The sequence below is a fragment of the Enoplosus armatus genome, chromosome 20 (assembly GCF_043641665.1).
Source record: "Enoplosus armatus isolate fEnoArm2 chromosome 20, fEnoArm2.hap1, whole genome shotgun sequence".
NCBI lineage: Eukaryota > Metazoa > Chordata > Actinopteri > Centrarchiformes > Enoplosidae > Enoplosus > Enoplosus armatus.
In genome coordinates, this window is record NC_092199.1 from 8,930,276 (window position 1) to 8,950,027 (window position 19,752).

At 40.3% G+C, this 19,752-nt stretch overlaps 1 protein-coding gene across 1 annotated transcript; it reads left to right on the forward strand.

The window, feature by feature from the left end:
• Nucleotides 1-911: 911 nt before the first annotated feature.
• On the forward strand, nucleotides 912-19,724 carry aclyb (ATP citrate lyase b). The gene is made up of 30 exons (XM_070926679.1): nucleotides 912-1,044; nucleotides 4,244-4,425; nucleotides 4,932-5,054; nucleotides 6,413-6,475; nucleotides 6,919-7,109; nucleotides 8,080-8,159; nucleotides 8,469-8,599; nucleotides 8,747-8,865; nucleotides 8,977-9,113; nucleotides 9,460-9,521; nucleotides 10,225-10,342; nucleotides 10,584-10,738; nucleotides 11,217-11,310; nucleotides 11,554-11,610; nucleotides 12,168-12,197; nucleotides 13,772-13,913; nucleotides 14,256-14,424; nucleotides 14,533-14,637; nucleotides 14,811-15,007; nucleotides 15,109-15,190; nucleotides 15,347-15,457; nucleotides 15,551-15,678; nucleotides 15,776-15,869; nucleotides 16,342-16,496; nucleotides 16,616-16,766; nucleotides 16,900-17,043; nucleotides 17,250-17,363; nucleotides 17,566-17,648; nucleotides 18,277-18,353; nucleotides 18,438-19,724. Exons 2-30 carry the CDS (start codon nucleotides 4,267-4,269, stop codon nucleotides 18,530-18,532), a joined length of 3,366 nt encoding a protein of 1,121 aa, XP_070782780.1. The 5' UTR covers nucleotides 912-1,044; nucleotides 4,244-4,266; the 3' UTR covers nucleotides 18,533-19,724.
• Nucleotides 19,725-19,752: the final 28 nt, after the last annotated feature.

A 19,752-nucleotide genomic window follows, 5' to 3' on the forward strand; every position in this document is an offset into this window, starting at 1 on the left:
AGGGGCACTGATAGTAGGTTGGAAGCTTCTACTGTTAATAGTTCTGTCACTGATCTATGTATCATTTTTAAAAGTTGTCAAAGTATTAACAGCTTTTCTTATTGCGAAAAATAAAGGCTCGTCTTTTACTGTAATGCTGGACTTTTCTCTCAAATTTATTTTTGGAATAATTTGTTGTAATCTTTTTCCACATTCCATTAGTGAGTAATTAAGTACATTTTTTCAAGAATTGTACTTATGTACACTTTATTTGACTATTTCCATTTTATGCTATTTCTACTTCAGTACATTTTAGAGGAAGATCTTGCACTTTTTACTCCACGACATTTGTTTGACACCCATAGTTACTAGTGAAGCTCAAAAACCTGATATATTGTTACAGATAAAACTACCCAACTGAATAAGTTTAAAGTAGTTTCATTTAGCTCCACCTATACCAGCTCAAACAGAAATTCTGCTATATCGTCAATCATTATCATTATTATTATTATTATTATTATTATTATATAATCCAATAATATATAACACTCTGAAGGTGGTGATACTACTTTTAGCTAAGTATCTGAGTACATTTTCAACCATAGATTCCTTGAAACCTTAACCCATGTTAACAAGAGTAATGTTTAACCTGGAAATTAACTGAAATTAACACATTTTGTACACAAGAATTCTTCCGTGAAATTGAAGGTTTATTTTAATTAACTGGTATGAAGCCAAAAAAATATATGAATTTGTCCTGTTATTCAAATGTCAGTTTTCAGCAATGGTTATTTTACTGTGTGTACCGTTTATGGCAATTTATTGTAGGTGGCTTTATATTATAAAGCTGTGGGCGTAACTGACGTCACCACGTGACCATGTTTAAACCAATCAGACGCTCGCATCGACGTGCAATCGGTCGCCAGATTATGGTGCGACAGGACGAGAGTGAGGTGGCAACTGGCAGTAGACTACGGTACAAGAAGTAGTGACTCTTTAGCTGTGTCATTCTTGAGCAGGACACGATTCCTGCACTTTCGGAGAGGTGCTACTTTCATTGACAAGGTAACCATTTTCGCTCATTTCTTTTTTTTTAATTTTTAAACACGAACGTTTGTTAGCTTCTCTGGTTACCAGTTAGCTAGCGGCTGTCTGCACCAGTGTGAGGCGACAGCAGTTAGCCAGTCTGGCAGGACTTCAGGGTGGCGGATGTGAGATGGTGTAACATTTGTCCGCAAAAAAAATGCTGTCACTGTCATCCTGCCAGACACAGAAAAGATTCAACTGCTTGCTACGTCTCACTCTGTAGGTTTTGCTATATCTACTAGCTACATCTGTCCGTTGTCATCACCTCTCCAGGAAATTGCTCTCCATTTACCCACAGCGAGCCAAGCTAAAGTTATTGAACTTGCTTGGCTTAGCTAGTTAAGGCTACAATCTGTGGGGGTGGGTGTGGTAGCTGGTACAGGAGCCTCATTCACTTGCGTTGGCCTGACGCACATGATGTGACGTTAACTTTACACGGCACTTTGCACGGCAAAAGTGATGCTAAACTCATCAAGCAGCAGCTGTGTCTGAAGCAGCGCCACCCCTCGCTGGCCATTGTGATGCTGCTGCCTCCAAATCCAGTGTCCTTCATCTCAGGAGCCTGTACAGTGGCACTGATTTCACGGCTTGATGGCCTCAAACAATGGACTGAACCCGTGGATTATGGCAGGCTAAATACTGGGACATCTGCCTCTGAAAGCATGGCAGGATAGCCTTGTAAGCTAAATCCTAGCCAGGTTAGATATCACAGACCTCTTGCAGACTGACTTTCTGTGTTGAAGTACTCTGCAGCTGACGCAGAAGCTGCTACCACAAAGCCACTGGTTGTAATTCAGAGGCTGAAATAAAAACCTCCATAAAATGTTATCAGCCAAACAAAGGCAGAAGAGATAAGATGTATGTTATCAAGGCTCCCTGCTTATCATTGTTTGGGTTGTGGTGGTGCTGGTGCTGGTGATAAAGGTACTTTATGGACCTGTTTGGGCTGTTCCACACATCAGTCTTAAATTAGAGCTGTAAACCTTGGGCTCTAGGCCAAAGGAACAGTGACCTATAAATGCATGGATGTATGTTTGTGTTGAGGCAGGGTTGGTTGAGCAGGTCTGACAACAGTGCAATGTTTGAAACCGGATTGTAAGTACCATCAGTGCAACCTGTTACCTTTATGCAGGCTTGTCTTATCCTTCACATCTTTCCTCAGATAGTATTGTGTATATACAGTAGTAGGAGAGTTTCCCCTCTGTCTTTGTGGATCATATCTAGATTTTGTCACTGATTACACTGGGGAACACAATTTTTGTTGAGTTAGGTCTGACAGCTGTTTTTAACTAATTTTTGAGTGCGGAATCCAAAACTGATCTCAGTTTTTCTCTATCACGTCAAGTTTTTGAACTATAGGATCCCCGTTTTCTTAAAAAATATGAAAAATACTATACTTAACAGATATGTGTGTGATAGTACTGACCTATTGGGAGCTGCACACACCTCTCACCGCAGTGTCTCAATTGTGACTGCACAAACAAGTTGCCTCGTAGCTGTAGATGAGTCCAATCGTAATCAGCTGGCAAGTCTTACTACAGCTAATCAGTGGAATTTTGCTTATCTGGAGGGTAAGCTGTGGAGAAAAAACTTGACGTGCTAGAAAAAAAACTGACTGCAATTTTGGAATCAGCATGCCAATTTTAGTTTTAATCAGCATAAAAATCTAACTCAACAGAATTTTTTTCCCAAATTGTTCCCCAGTGTTATACTTATATGTTAATGTGAGCATGCCTTTGAGGGCTTGGGTGTGGGCTTGATGTCTCAACTAGTTTCACAGGTTGCTTGTTCTGTCTGAACAGTTCAAAACGATGCAGAAACATGGGGGGAAAAAAGCAGCAAATTTTGCATTTGATAAGCTGTTACCAGAAAATTACTGCCAATTTTTGTTTGGAAAATGACTGAAACAATTAACCAATATTTGCAGATGAATTTTCTCTTGATCAACTGAACATTTCAGCTCTCGCAGCATCTTTGCATTTTTGACATGGGATTTTGTCTTTTTCTGTTTTTTCTTATATTCACATGTTAGAGGCTGGGTTGTTGATTGAAGGAAGGGGACAGTGTACGCACTATTTAATGAGTTGGCATGGTACCCTGCAATTGACTGAACATCTATTATAGTACCTCCCATTTTAAGCCTTAGAATGGTTAAAAATATTCACTACCTTCTCCTCCTATTAAAGTATGTGATGACAGTTTGACATGTCATTGGTGAGATGACAGCTAACTCAATTGGTAAACACAACTGTAACAATACTGAGGAGGTACAAAAGGATTTATTTTCAGTATGAATCCCAGGTTTCTAAGTTTGGAACAAAGAGTAATTGAGCTGTCATCAGTCACATACACAAGCCTTAAAACTCAGCAGTATTACTGTTTAATCTGTACTTTTTCCAGTGGCTAGCCTAAACAGATAAATTATTCTTTTAGATGAATGAACGCCTTTATGCGCATTACTAACAAAATAAGCAGAGGAGAACTATGATGATGAGTTGGTAAATTTAGGGCTTTTTTCAATTATATTTATTATGCCCTAACCAAGACAAATATTTTTTGGTATTTATTTTGGTAGTTGCCTTCACTGCCGGTCATGTGTATTGGATAAATATGTGACCATGCTGCAGATAGGGAATACTTTCACAGTTTATCTTAGTTAAATCACAATTGTAGCAAAGGATTTGTCACTGTGGAAATCTCAAACACAGATAAGCGTTGCTGGCAAGGCATCAAAAAGCTTTAGCTTGAAATGTAACCCATTAGATGAATGCTAGTCATCTGACTTTGTTAAACATTACTGTTTGACTGTTTTAACTATTTATTTATAGCGCATTTAATCAATCACTTGTACCCAGTGTCCCACATTGCATGTGCACAAAACCTGGATTAATTTTTTTCAGGATCATGTTTATACATGCAGACATGCAACTCCAACGAATGTTCTGGTAACATCCATGAAATAATGTAACCAAGTACAGTAAATCACATCATACTGTGGGCATACATATCCGTCAGGGCTTGATAGTTACCCCCATCTTGGTTGAAAATCAGAATTGACTTGGCCTGTAGGTTCTAGTTGCTTGGGTTGGTTTTTTCTTTTGTTTTATCCTTCAATATATACTGTACATATGATGATGTTGTGACTGTGAAATTTACTGTTGGCCTCCCTCTCCCAAAGGTCCTGTGCTATCCAGCGCTGCCATGTCGGCGAAAGCCATCTCAGAGCAGACAGGAAAAGAGTTCTTGTACAAGTATGTCTGCACCTCAGCGGCCGTGCAGAACCGCTTCCACTATGCCAGTGTCAGCGCTGAGACTGACTGGGACCGTCTCATACAGGAGCATCCGTGGCTGCTAACAGAGGTAAGGCTGCTGCGACACACTCAATAAATACTTGTCTGTTGGCTGTTTCCTCAGCCGGCAAAGGAATATTGAAATCATGGGGCTAATTACATACTGCATGTCACCGAAACTCTGTGCAGGACATTATGTCATTACACATGTGACAGTAATGTGGCATGTGACTATGTGTTTAGATGCAATTGAGTGACTGTTATGATTTTGTGTTTAAAGAAATTAGCGCTAGGCTAGCAAGCAGGTACCACTTATCTCTGAGGCAGTTTGATATTTTGAGCTAAGCTAGGGTGAACGAATGGATTATCAGTTCTCTAGCCATTAACTTACAGCTGAAACAAAGATATTTCCTCCTTTATTTGAGCTATCATTTTGTGTGTGTACTTTTACTAGAAACTAATACCTGCACAAGGAAAGCTTGTCATATTTATGTCATCAGTTTTGTTTGTCACACCAGTATTAATGCAAATCTGTGACTTTTGTTTAACATGTGGCTGATCTGTCTTCCCCTGTAGCGTCTGGTGGTGAAGCCAGATCAATTAATCAAACGACGTGGGAAGCTCGGGCTGGTGGGCATCAATCTGGACCTGCAGGGTGTCCGAGAGTGGCTCAAAGCCCGCCTCATGAGAGAGACCACTGTGAGTTGACTTGTCTGTCTCAGTGAGTGGTTTAGACCAAAAACAGCCCAGCATTCCCTTTTGAAACAATGAAATATGATTCAGGAAGTCTAGCTGGAGTAACAGATCCAAGCGATTTGAAGGATTATCAGACACCAAAACACCTCACAGTGGTTTATAATACCATGAGGAAGGATTTTACTTCTCTGGAAAGTTATTGTTTGTTGCTACCATCAGCAGGTAAAACAGTAGAAATATGCAGTTCACGTTACAAAGTAATTTGCCAGAAATATGTACTGGCAGTCCAGCAAAAGTTGGTTCAACTTTTTTGCCAGGCAATCTTTTGCCCCCCTGCGTTTGCCCCCTGACTGTGTCAACATAGTGATCCAATTTAAATGAATGTGCTGCATTTTTTCCACTCAGCTTTACTGGTCACTCAGCTGTCTTGTCATTCAGACAAAGAGCAGCTAGTCTTTTTCTTAAAACTGTGTCCCCATTCAAAATAACATGATTTAATTTACTCAGAATATGCTCAGAAAAATATCCAATACTTACTCTGCCAGTGTACCAGCTCACCAATAATTGTATTCATCATATCATCTCTTAACAACATATTCTTAATCTGTTTGAAATACTACATTATTATCTCTCATAGACACAGCATTGACAGTATATGGAAACTAATTTAATTAATGAAAATTCTTTGCATCTTAGATATATTCAGCACATGGTCCCTGTTCCTTAGTGTCATTTTTCAGACTAATTGTCATAAATTAAGATAGGAATGCCGTCTAACAGTCCTAGCCAGATAGTAAATCACATGACATATTGTGGCTTGAATGGCATCTGAAGAGAACGTAAGCTACAGTTCCTTGTCCGTTAGTGCCAGTATATGGACCTGTTATGTGAAGAAGGCTGCTGTGTCCAGTACCAGAGGACATAAGCTTATGTTTAGATCTGCCAGGTCAGAGGTTATGTAACGCAGTGGAGGAGGGTGGTCTATTCTGGTCCACCACACATCCATGCATACATGTTGTGCTGCACTTCAAACTGGCTGTCGCTATACTTCCAGTACATAAGGGGGAATTTACGCACTTACCATACCATTAGTTCTTTCTTTTTTAAATATCATATGTCATTCTATGTGCTTTCCTCTTAATAAAAACATTTTATCAGGTTGTGTAAAGATGACATAGTAAATTAAACCTGCATATCATGCGCAGAATCCACTTCTACTTACACTGTCCTTTTTACCAAATTTTTTTTTTTTTTATTATTTTTCTAGTTTGAGGGCTGTATTGCTATTTACTTCCAAGTGTATAACTAGGTTAGACTAACATGCTTGTCAAGTGTGACATCAAGTTGCTTGTCTTGAATAGGTGGGAAAGGCAAAGGGTGTGCTGAAGAACTTCCTCATTGAGCCGTTTGTTCCACACACACAGGTAACGTATGCCAGTTTCTTGTGTTTCGTCAGTCCACATCCTGTTTGTTATGTCTGAAAGCCAGTTCAAGTTCGTGTCTGGTGCCTTTAATCATAGCTACAATATCAAAGAGCTTCATAGACCCTAATTAACCAAGAAAACAAAGTATCAAGCCACTGTGCAGATCAATGAAACATCCAGGGTCAGGATACAAAAGTAATTTAGTAAGGATAAATGGTGTTGCAATATGTGTATAATTTGGTTGTCACCCATCAATGCGTGAGAAAACGCTCCTGTATGAAGGTCAGTTTGAATAACTTGAACATCCAGCTCATCAGCCTTTTGTAAATGGGATTGCACGCTGTGCTGTTTTTAGTAGTTAGTTTTTAGTTTTTCAAACTAAATCTGTCCAAATGTGTTTGTGTATGCTTGTATTTGCCCTAACTCTCCACTGGTCCACGCAGGAGGAGGAGTTTTATGTGTGTATTTATGCCACACGTGAGGGCGACCATGTACTTTTCCACCACGAGGGAGGAGTGGAGGTGGGTGACGTGGACGCCAAGGCCCAGAGGCTGATGGTCGCTGTGGATGACAAGCTGAGAGAGGAGCAAGTCACAGAGCAGCTCCTCACACACGTTCCCGATGACAAGAAAGAGTACGGACAAATCCTTTTTTATTGATTGTATTGTTATCCACATGGAAAGAGCTATAGTAGTTAAACAAACGTAGTCAGTTGAAAGTAAGACATAAGGATGTTTTTTACCTGAAAAACCAATAGATAGAACCACATATGATATGATATGATATGATATGAGTGATTCTGGGTCTTTCTAATGAAAAAAGTGAGGAGGTCATCTTGTATCCATTCGGACGGAGACAGGAATTGAATGGCACTTTTTTTTTTTTTTTTTATGTGATACTAAAGCAGTTATGTGACGCCAGTTTGATATATATTGCAATTTTGTTTTTATTCGATAATAGTTTATACTTTCCGTGATGTCCTGTATCAGGGCTGCTGCCAAGCACCCTGTTGATTCAACTTCACTTCAGAGAGCCTTTGATAAGAGGTGCTCCCCCTCATGTGTTAAGCCAGTAATCGCTACAAATGCAATACAGTGATAACCAGCCATGTTTTATATCATGAGATACATTTATTGTCTGACCTGTTACTGTCGTAGAAATGTGGTTGTGGTGGATTGTATTTGTTACAGTTTGTTCCTACATTTTTCTGCCAATGAATCAAGATGCACTTTGTCTTCAGTGTAGTCTGTGTGTCCTTTGCTATTGTGTGACCTTGAGCAGTTTGTTTTTTCTCCCTTTTCCAAATACCATCCCCAGTGTGCAGAGAACATGCTGATCTGTCTTTTATACAGTATGACTTTTTTTAGTTTCTCACAAGCTCTGCCCTTAGAAGTAAAGTGTGATCCACTGTGAATTCTAAAGTCTGTGTCTAAGTTGCAGCATTTAGCATAATTGTTTGGCAACAAAATATGTTATTTAATGTATTGTGGATGAAAAGCACTGGTCTACACTCTTTTATTTTATATTGTTTTCTAGTAAGACTTGTTGTCCTCGCTTGTATTGTGATTTTAATCTACTGTTTTTTGTTTTTTCCCTTCTTGAAGAGTCCTGGCCAGTTTTATAGTGGGCCTCTTCAACTTATATGAGGACCTCTACTTCACCTACCTTGAGATCAACCCTCTAGGTAAGTTTTTCTTAACTTCAAAGACCCATGCATCTCAACTGTGCATAATTATATTAATTTCTAAGTTCCAGTGTTATTCTTCAGTTTGGAAAGATGGGAACTTTTTTGTTACTCTAACAGCTCCATTTGTGCATTATCAATTCAAGAGAGTGAATTAAGTACTTGGAGAGGATTTATTATTAATTTATGGGTAGAAGTTACTAATTTATCCACATTAAGGATCAAATTTACCACTGATACTCTTCTGTAACGTCTTTATTTGATGAAAAACATGAAAATGTCAAACATAACTTTTATTCTTTTAACCAGTCGTCACCCAAAAAGGAGTGTACGTCCTCGACATGGCAGCCAAGATTGATGCCACAGCAGACTACATCTGCAAGGCTAAATGGGGTGATGTTGAGTTTCCACCTCCCTTTGGCAGAGAAGCATATCCAGAGGTGAGATCTGAAGGACAGTAAAGCAGGTTTATATCTATGTGTGTATTTAAGATCTATTGGGTTATAATACTGCAGCTGCCTTTTTCACAGCTTAATCATATGAGATGTACAAGTTCAATGTTATGGGATATGATTTGTACATTGTAGGAGGCATACATAGCTGATCTGGATGCAAAGAGTGGTGCCAGCCTGAAGCTCACCCTGCTGAACCCTCGTGGCAGGATCTGGACTATGGTGGCTGGAGGAGGGGCTTCAGTAGTCTACAGGTACTCCCATTTATTTGTTTGTATTGAGCCTTTTTAGCTAACAGGAGCAATTCAAAGTGCTTTGGTGGGTGAAAGAACCGTACTTGACTGTTCGTCTTCCCTCTTCTTTAGCGACACCATCTGTGACCTGGGCGGGGTGGATGAACTGGCCAACTATGGCGAGTACTCTGGTGCACCCAGTGAACAGCAGACCTACGACTACGCTAAAACCATCCTCTCTCTCATGACACGGGAGAAACATACTCAAGGTGGGTACAGCCAACACTTCATTAGGGCGTGCTTCTGCTGCACTTAACAGGGTCAAAAAAGTAGGCTGCAGGGGGGGGGGGGTAGTTACACAGACACGCTTTTAGAAAACAATCTTGACCGTTTCAGATAAATCACACTTTTCTTATGTCAAGTTTGCTTTAAGCATTGAATTCTGTGACTGCTATGTGACCTACTTGCTCTCCTTTAGTATGTCACAAGGCCACTGTTCACTGTGTGTATGTTGCCAACAATAGACTTCATGGCTGTCACCAAAACTACTGGAGTGTCAAATTTCAGTCATGAACATGTTCTGAACACTTCACCTCCTCTCTCTGTATCCCACAGGGAAAGTGCTGATCATTGGAGGAAGTATTGCCAACTTCACCAATGTAGCAGCCACATTCAAGGTGAAACACATTAACTGTCAACTCTAAATGTTATCACAGGCCTGCACAGTCATTGAAATGTGTGTTACTGTTTTTTTCTAAGAGAAAAACCAAGTTAGTCTCTGTATTGTTTGAGGCTAGTCTGTTTTGGAACAGCAGAGCTTCTTCAGCTTCATTCGTTGTTGAGACGCCCTATATATACTTCACATCACATTCATCTTAATACAGTATATGTCTGTACAGTGTATATTTATGGCCAGATAACATTTTTAGGTAGTGTCAACTTTAAGAGTTTGGCCTGCCTTCAAGCCGCTGCCAAATGTCAATTTCAGAGTCCAGTTTAAAGAGAACACAAACTGCCCATGAAAGCCAACTTTGTTACCTATTAAAATACATTATCTGTGTTCCTTTGGTTAATTCAGGACCATAACTCATGAATAATGCAGAGCCTTTTAATAAGTAACACGTTATAGCAGTCAACACTAAGGTGTGTGTGTGTGTGTGTGTGTGTGTATGTGGTGTGTGTGTGTGTCATTCTCCATAGGAAAATACTGACGATAATAAGTTTTGCATCCTGTTTTCTGATATGGACATGTTAAATGGTGTTAATTAAAACAACACTGCACATTCCCGTGTTGCTCACTGGTTGACTGTGTATGCAGATATTTTTGAAGATTTCACCATCTGTGATCCACATACCTGATCTGCCTGTGTCTCCCCTCAGGGCATCGTCAGGGCCATCAAAGACTACCAAGGTCCTCTGAAGGAGCACGAGGTCACCATTTTTGTTCGACGTGGCGGGCCCAACTACCAGGAGGGGCTGAGGGTGATGGGGGAAGTAGGTGAGTGAGATGAAGCTGAGGGTCATGGGGAAGAGCCCAGCCAGAGAACAAAAGAATTAGATTGACTGTAATATGTAATTCGTGACACGATTTTCAGATTATTTTATTCGACTACACATGACTGGAAAGAGGGATAATAATGTTTTTGAATGCATGCACAGCTGATATAAGAGCATGAATGGCAGTTAAAGTTGGTTAAAAACTTTTTTAAATTGAGTTTAAATCTGTTTTTCTTCTGCAGGGAAGACCACAGGTATTCCTATCCATGTGTTTGGGACTGAGACCCATATGACAGCCATTGTTGGAATGGCTCTGGGCCACCGGCCAATCCCTAACCAGCCGCCAATGGATGCACATACCGCCAACTTCCTCCTCAATGCCAGCAACAGTGCAATGGTATTTTCATTCAGTAACACATTGAGATAGGCACCACATTTTCATGTGCTAATTGTCTAGTGAGGTAAATGGACGTTTTAAATTGTGAACTGTGCTTATGTAAATCTAGTGAATTCATTTTACTGATTGTTAGAGTTAAAGGAAAGGATTATTGCTGAGTAACGTATTAACATGAGAGATTGCACAAACACATGCAGCTTTTGTTCACATGTAGCAGAAGGTGTTGCGTGTTTTAAGGGCGTTCGCTTACTAGAGATACAACTCAGTCATGCATGTTCAAACACTATTTAAGCTTCGAACAACTCCAAATTGTCTCTGCAGTACCTTTATTTTTATTTTTTTATAATTCACATAAGACTTTTTAAAATATTGTTCTTTTCAAAAATACACACCTGTCGAAGCTATATTGACTGAAATTGGAAGCTTTTGTAAGGCTTTGAATAACCTAAAATTTATTTCTCTCTATTTTCTGTGCCAGACTCCAGCTACAACAAGGACAGCTTCATTCTCTGAACCCAGGACGTCTAATGATGTCACCCCGGCCAAGAAGTCTAAAGCAGGTCTTCCAGCAGGTAACTAACACAGCAGCACTCACCCCTCCACTGCCTCTTATCAGCAAGACGCCATATGTACTCATACACGCTTTTTCATTTCTCTTCTTCTTGCGTCCTGTATTTTTCCCTCCTTTCCTGCGAATGCCATCACTGCTATTCTGCATTTTAATTTTCTTTCTATTTCTCCCTCCTCTTCCTCTTCTTGTTTTGCTGCACAAACTGTCCACTCACCCTCGCCTTTTTCATGCTTGTTTCTCTAAGACTCTCTTCATTCTATACTGTGGCCTCTGAAGAATGTGGTCACAGGCGATTGGAAAGGTAAGTGATAGGTGTGCCATGGCCACACTGCGCTCGGCTGCCCCTTTTTCTTCATCCTCCTAATCTTGCTAGAAAGGAGAGAGTCTGTGTGTGACACCTACATGCTTGCATCGCCTCAGTAGTCCAGTGGTTGCATTATATTCTTAAGTAAAAAGATTTAGAAGCAGTTGTAGATAATCCACAAATTAAGGATGTTATCAGTTTTCTAATGCTAAGACTCACAAATACAAGGATCTTTAGAAAAGGTTTGTCATCTGTAGACTGAGCTGTGTGTCGTTGATTATAAGAAGTCAGATGTTCAGCACAGGATATGTTGAAATGAGATTGCGACTGTGGCTAGACTGAACTTCTTTTAGATTGCTTTTCACAGCAGCTCAGTAAAGGCATGCTCTGTAGCAGCTGAGCTTTGCATGGTCTTTCCTCTGATGTGCTACTTGTGGAGTGTTTTCAGAGAAGTCTGTTCAATGAATAAGATAAAGATGCACTCATTCTTTTCTCCCTTTTTTTTTTTGTGCTCATTTTGTCATATTTTGTGTTCCTGTCCCGTGTGGTCACAGAAGCGCAAGCCTCTTCAGGCTGCAGCGGAGGTATGGAAGGGTGTGAAAAACCTGTCTTCCTGCCCTCTCCGCCCTCTGTCCACTTCCCCCTTCCTTCCCATTTGCCTTCCCAGTCTGTGCTTTTTCGCATTCTTATGGTAGCTTCCTCACCTTAAGGGTGCTGTTTTGGTGAATCATCTGGAATTTGTCTGGTATGGCATAAGTGTTGTGAACATAAACCATGACAGACGTTTCTTTAATATTTATTAGAATTTAATAGTAGGCGTACCTCAAGACAAAACCATGACCCACCACAGTTGGAAGAAATCTATCATTTCAACATTTGTGCTTTCCCCTCAAGACCAAGTTTGAAGTTTGAAGAAGCATTCATTTCAGTTTGCTCAAAAAAAGCCTTCAAAAGTATTGAAGAAAAGTCTATTTTCTCTTGCCTGCTTATTATATCATTAGGAATTATTGTTATAATAATAAATAATTGTAAGCCATATCATCTCTACTGGTATTTGGCCGTTATGATCTTCACACAGGTATTAAATTGCATTCTCTGTCTAAATTCTTAAATATAACTTGGTGAAACCTGCAGAAACCCTGTAAAACTGTAATTACTCGTCACTCTGCAGCCCTCTACTAAAGAGGCAGTTATGGTGCTGGACAATTGATCAGATCAGAGAGCAGCAGAAGGCAGTGAACCTGAACAAAGAGGAGAGACTTGAGAGGACTGGAACAAATGTGTGGCAAGATTGAGTGATTTAATTTAACAACAAATGCTTCCAACCACATTGTACACTAACATGCGTTCAAAACAGCACACTTGACACTCTTCAGATCATTTGCAGAGTGATGTCCTTTTTAGTGCCTCAGCTCAGCCTGGACATAGATGTTTTTCTTGCACTTCTGCTGGGTTGCTGTGGTGTCTGTCTGACCTTAACTTGAAATGTATTAAGTAAATTATTAGTAGACAGCTGTGTTTCATTTAGAAACAATGGAAGTAAAACCACTATTGGAAACTTTAAACAATATGTCCCCGATCCCAAACCTTCTACCACAACCACTGGTGCCATTTTTAACATTGCGAGACCCCAAATTAATCCTTTTAACAGTGTGACCTGGAGGTGGACAAAATAATGGACTCTCAGAGTAACTTGGTTACACTTACAAATGTGAGTTATATTTGGTTGAATGCAACAGCAGCATTTATAAGCTAAAAACAAATGTGTGGCGCCTGAATTACAATGCATCTGTGAAAAACCTGCAAAATAAGTGAAGTAGGAAGTGTGTGAAAAATGACAACATATGCTTAATGCAGGCAAACTACATCAACAAAGAGACACGTGACCTTACTTTTGGAGCCGTGCTTGCATTGGTGATGTTGTAAAGGTCATGATTAAAGACTTTGCAGAACTACAAAGTCTTTAATCATGAAGAGTTATTTTCTCTACCTCCTGTATCTCTGTGCTCAGAGTGAGGTCTCTCTGTACTCTGCTTGTTACCATCCCCATTCCTGCTGTTTTCCTGAGCCTGACCCCCCTCCCGCCTGTGATTATTTTTGTTTCTGCTTTCAGCTCTGACTTCTCTCTCTCTGCCTCTCTGCCTTCTTGTTTCTTCAGCCAAAGCCACCACGCTCTTCAGAAAACACACCAAGGCCATAGTCTGGGGCATGCAGACACGTGCCGTGCAAGGCATGATGGACTTTGACTACGTATGCTCCCGGGAGGAACCCTCTGTGGCAGCCATGGTCTACCCCTTCACGTAGGTTCCCCAAGATCAAACAATGGAGGATAATGTAACCAACACCTTTTTAGCATGTATTGTCTTCTAGTTTCTAATTTTTCATCATCCTCATCCTCATTTCCTGCTTTAACATGTCAAGTCTTCGTATCTTTTATCAAGTCGTATTTAATCCTCATTAAATGTGTTTATATTTGAGTTTAAATATTCTGACAATTAACAAACATGGCAATCTCTACTCTGTATTTATGTGGAAACCAAACCAAAAGGATCTGTAGACACGATTTTTAACTGCTCTAGTAAAGTTCAAATACAATTTTGCTATATTTATATTTGTCTTCCTCATATTTCCGTGTTGCCCAGTGGGGATCACAAGCAGAAGTTCTACTGGGGCCACAAGGAGATCCTGCTGCCGGTCTATAAGAACATGGCCGATGCCATGAAGAAGCACCCCGAGGTGGACGTTCTGATCAGCTTTGCTTCCCTGCGCTCAGCCTTTGACAGCACAGTGGAGGCCATGCAGTACACACAGGTAGAAAGACATGCTGTAAAACTATGTTTACAATCAAGCATGAACTGCATAAAGGTTAAATTCAGCCAGACGTGGAAGTCAGCTCTCTTATCTAATTTGTGTTTTCAGATCCACACTATCGCCATCATAGCTGAGGGAATCCCTGAAGCTCAGACAAGGAAGATAATCAAGATGGCTGATGAGAAAGGTGTCACTATCATTGGCCCTGCTACGGTATGCAGCCATATCACATCCAAAGAGACTATTAAAAAAGGGACTGCAGTATTGGGACTGTGAATGTAGTGGTTATTGTGAGTGTATAGATGTGTTTTAACATCAGTGTATGTATGTATGTATGTACTGGTACACATAAGTTATTTTGATACCAATTACTTTCTGTCTCCCAGGTTGGTGGCATCAAGCCAGGCTGTTTTAAGATCGGAAACACAGGTGGCATGCTGGACAACATCCTGGCTTCCAAACTTTATCGTCCCGGCAGCGTGGCATATGTGTCGCGTTCTGGGGGCATGTCCAACGAGCTGAACAACATCATCTCCCGCACCACAGACGGCGTCTATGAAGGTGTGGCCATTGGAGGAGACAGGTACTAAGAACTTATACCAGATAATTTATACCTGCTCCTTAGAAACTTACTGTTGTCTGAAAGACTTTCTAAGTCCTTGTGTTTTGGTCCTCTTTGTCCAGATATCCGGGCTCCACCTTCATGGACCACGTCCTTCGTTACCAGGACACTCCAGGGGTCGAGATGATAGTGATGCTGGGAGAGGTGGGTGTAGCTCCATGAATGTTTATATTTTAAGATTAAGATGAATGTACATTTTTGTTAATAATCAATTTGGATCATGTTGGCTGTGTTTCATGTGAATTCATATGCATTTAATGGAATTAATCTGTGGGCAAATTTTAACATCTGACAACCCAGATTGGAGGCACAGAGGAGTACAAGATCTGCCAAGGCATCAGAGAGGGCAGGATAACCAAGCCTGTGGTGTGCTGGTGCATCGGAACCTGTGCCACCATGTTCGCTTCAGAGGTTTGGTGGCTTTGTTGAAAAACACTTGCTTTGGATTTTGTTGTTGTTACTTGGGACTTGTTTTAGCTCAACCTATAATACTGCCATCCTCAGGTTCAGTTTGGCCATGCGGGGGCCTGTGCCAACCAGGCTTCAGAAACGGCAGTAGCCAAGAACCAGGCTCTGAGGGACGCTGGCGCTTATGTACCAAAGAGCTTTGATGAGCTGGGGGACGTCATCAAGTGAGAAATTCATCAGACCATCATACCACAGTTTATTAATATAAAAAAATTTTGGCGGGGGTTTTCACTGATATTATATGTGTGTATGGTGAAACAGGACCGTTTATGATGAACTGGTGGCCAATGGTACCATCATTCCCGCCCAGGAGGTGCCTCCCCCAACAGTGCCTATGGATTACTCTTGGGCCCGGGTAAGAACCTTGATCATTACCTCTTGATAAACCCAAAAATGGCTTATTTTTGTTATTTCTTTCTCTCAACAGCATCTGTCTAAACCACCGAAGATTAAATAGTTGTTGAATCTTGTATTGTTACAATTTAGAGGTCATTATTTATATATATATATAAGCTCATGTAAAAATAAGGCAATGTATTGGCCGGTAACTGTCTACATTGGCAGATATAGAATATTGACCTAGGTATGTACTGAGCGCAAGACTTAAACAGCTGAAAAATCAACTTGTCAGTGTTCTCTGGTGGACAAAATACGTAATGGCGCCTCTGTTTCTAATACCTCCAACATATCAATGGCATCTCTGTGCTGAAATTTCTTGTTATTGTTCAGCTGTCCTCTGCCTCACACATTCAAACATTTTCTCACTGTTTACCTGTGTCTAAGAACCCACCTTATATATGTTTTACTCTCCACTTGATTTCCTCCAGGAGTTGGGCCTGATCCGTAAGCCAGCTTCATTCATGACGAGCATCTGTGACGAGCGAGGCCAGGAGCTCATCTACGCTGGCATGCCCATCACTGAGGTCTTTAAGGAGGAGATGGGTTTAGGAGGAGTGCTGGGCTTGCTTTGGTTCCAACGCAGGTTGTTATGGCAGCTAGCCGGCAACTGGTGTTTAAATCAGTTACTGAGAGAAGAAGTGTCTGCTGATTGTCTTACAAATATGTTTTCAGTAGAATAAGATGTGCTGTGTTTCTGTCTAGGTTGCCGCGCTATGCCTGCCAGTTCATTGAGATGTGCCTGATGGTGACTGCTGATCATGGGCCTGCCGTCTCTGGTGCGCACAACACCATCGTCTGTGCTCGTGCTGGAAAGGACCTTATCTCAAGCCTCACCTCTGGCCTGCTCACCATCGTCAGTACTGCTCACACACAAACACAGCACATGCACTGTTCCACAATCTTTAATTAGCAACACTTGGCCCACGTAGTTAAAACTGACCAAGTTGTTTCTGCACTGAAACATGATTTTTATCCATAAATTCCAGGGGGACCGTTTCGGAGGTGCTCTGGATGCAGCTGCTAAGCAGTTCAGCAAGGCATTTGACAGTGGCATGCTGCCCATGGAGTTTGTCAACAAGATGAAGAAGGATGGCAAGCTGATAATGGGCATCGGCCACAGGGTCAAATCAGTAGGCAGCTTTTCACACTACCTCAAGTTACATTATCAAGATCCATAAATGATGTGGCATTTTTGAGTATAGTAGAAAGTTGCTAAGATTATACCTCTGAATAATCCTTGAATTTGAATATCTGAATATTCAGATTTTTATTAGATTAATGAATTTAGACAAGACTCAAAGCTGTAACGTAAAACACAGTTTGTCTCTGTTTTCAGATCAACAACCCAGACATGAGGGTGCAGATTCTGAAGGACTTTGTTAAGCAGCATTTCCCCTCCACCCAGCTACTCGACTATGCCCTGGACGTAGAGAAGATCACCACCTCCAAGGTACTTGTCAGCTGATTTATCAAGAGTGAAGCACAGCATGTGAAGACCCTCATAAAATTAAATTGGAACATTTTACTGACAAACACACATTTTGGACAGTGTGTAGAACCTTTTTAAATTAAAGTTAAATTTGGCAGAAGTTGGCAGGCTTACTGATATTCCTCTGACATGAGATAAATTGATTTCTCTTTCTTGTCCTCAGAAACCCAACCTGATCCTCAACGTGGACGGTTTTATTGGTGTTGCCTTTGTGGACCTGCTGAGGACGTGTGGCGGCTTCACACGGTAAGAATATTAAACTGCTGTGCCATGTAGAGACAGATGAGGTGGGAGTGTCAGTTCAGTAAGGGGTGAATAGTGTTACATTTTTTACTTTTCTTTTAAAATATTTTGTAGCATTTTTAATGAAGTCTAGGTTTGGTTAGTATTCAGACTTTTGGTATTTTCTTTCCATTGTAAAGTTACATTTTTCAAAAGGCAACTGTTGTTACTGTAGATTAATAGCGAACTTTCTGGTCAGTTTGTGACATGACACACTTGTACATAAAATGTAGATAACTTTTTCCTTCTATAGCATTTCTATAAACATTTCTATAAAGACATTTTTAAATGTTTATTAATGTTCAGTATTTGTCAACAATTATCACGTCTCCTATGAAGGTATATTTTATATTATTACAGCTGTGTTTTACTATATTGTCATTCATTACGGCTTATAGTAGTTGACAAATATATTAATAAAACTTTATCTGTTTACATTATAGCGTGTTTAAACCCTTTAACAAAATGTGATGCGTATAGAGACATTTTGATAGATTCACATGTCAAGAGTGCGTTGTCTGTATTGTAGCCTTCTGTGTTGATGGCACACTGTTCACTATTGTTTCTCACATGAATGTTGAACTGGTTCCAGAGATGAGGCTGATGAGTTTGTGGAGATCGGCGCACTGAATGGGATCTTTGTCCTCGGCCGCAGTATGGGCTTCATCGGTGAGTCCCGTTCAGATAGAGCCATGACACTAACTGCCCAAGTATTTAAAACCAGACATTTAACTTGTGTCTGTCTTACGTTAGGACATTACCTGGACCAGAAGAGGCTGAAACAGGGTTTGTACCGCCACCCCTGGGATGACATCTCCTATGTGCTCCCTGAACATATGTCCATGTAATCCCCACATCACAGAATGGGACACACTTCCAGATGTGACTGCACAAATGGGTCAGGTGGCATTACACATCTCACTTAATGTACATGTACTCTCCGGTTATGACAACAGCTGGGCAGGATGATTCTGGAAAGTAGAAGAACTGTCTGGCTGAGGGACCTGGGTAGAAGTTTTCAATCTAGTTTTTACGGAGGAAAAAGGGGAAATATTTTTAGATGTGAGATGTAACTTATTCAGTTTTGAACGAAGAGCCAAACATATGTAAACTGCAGCAGCAGCTGCAGGAGCACAAAATAAATTGGTACTTTAAAAAAATTGCGAAGACACCTGTTTTGCGTAGTTTGTACAAGGGCAGGATTCAAATTTGTTTCATGCTCAGCAATAAAGTAGCATATTTTTATACTACTTACAAACATTAACAAAAAAAGGAATTGATTTATTTTAATCAGCATTTGCCTGTTTTAGGTCAAAAGGAAGTATGCTTTCTGGCTTTCTGAGTATTGCACCTTAGTTTCAACAAAAGCAAATCTCGATCTAATATCCGTTTTAAATTCCTTGTCCAAGTTTCATTTCCACTGAGAAAGATCTTTGTCATCACGAGAAACCAAAGTTATTTTAGGGATTTGTTGTCTTTGTTAAAAGTAATTTAAAAAAAAACAGGGTCCGGTGGTTACAGAGCTTACGTAGATATTATGTTTTTGAAAAGGAGGCATTGTGGGATAAAGGAATTGAACCAACTCATGATGATTTACGTGTCGCTCCAACATTGCCTTTCCTAGACCAACACTGGTTCTAAACTAGTGGTTGAAATGCATCAGCTTCTGTAAATGAAATGCAGTTTTGAGGTGTTCAAGTCTCGCATAGCTATTCTGATTAACTGTATAAACGGGAAAATGTAGAAGCATCAAAAGGGGACGAACGAAATGCTTCATGAATGAGGCCTGTGAGTCTTTGAAAGCATCTTTTGGAGAGGGATCATGAAGGTGGACGTCGGCTCTGTAAAAGAATTGTTCAACTTTCACTAAAGACTTGACACCAACTCAAAACGCTTTGTAACTGCCCACTGTATGGCCTGCTGTGTTCGATCTTTGTCTTGCTGTTTTTATTTGACTGTGAAACAAAATGCTTTGTTTTTTGTAATATGCTGTCATATAGTACTATAATAATAATAAAGAACTTATTGTTTTACTTTTCATTTTGGTTGAAGTGTATAATGTCAATCT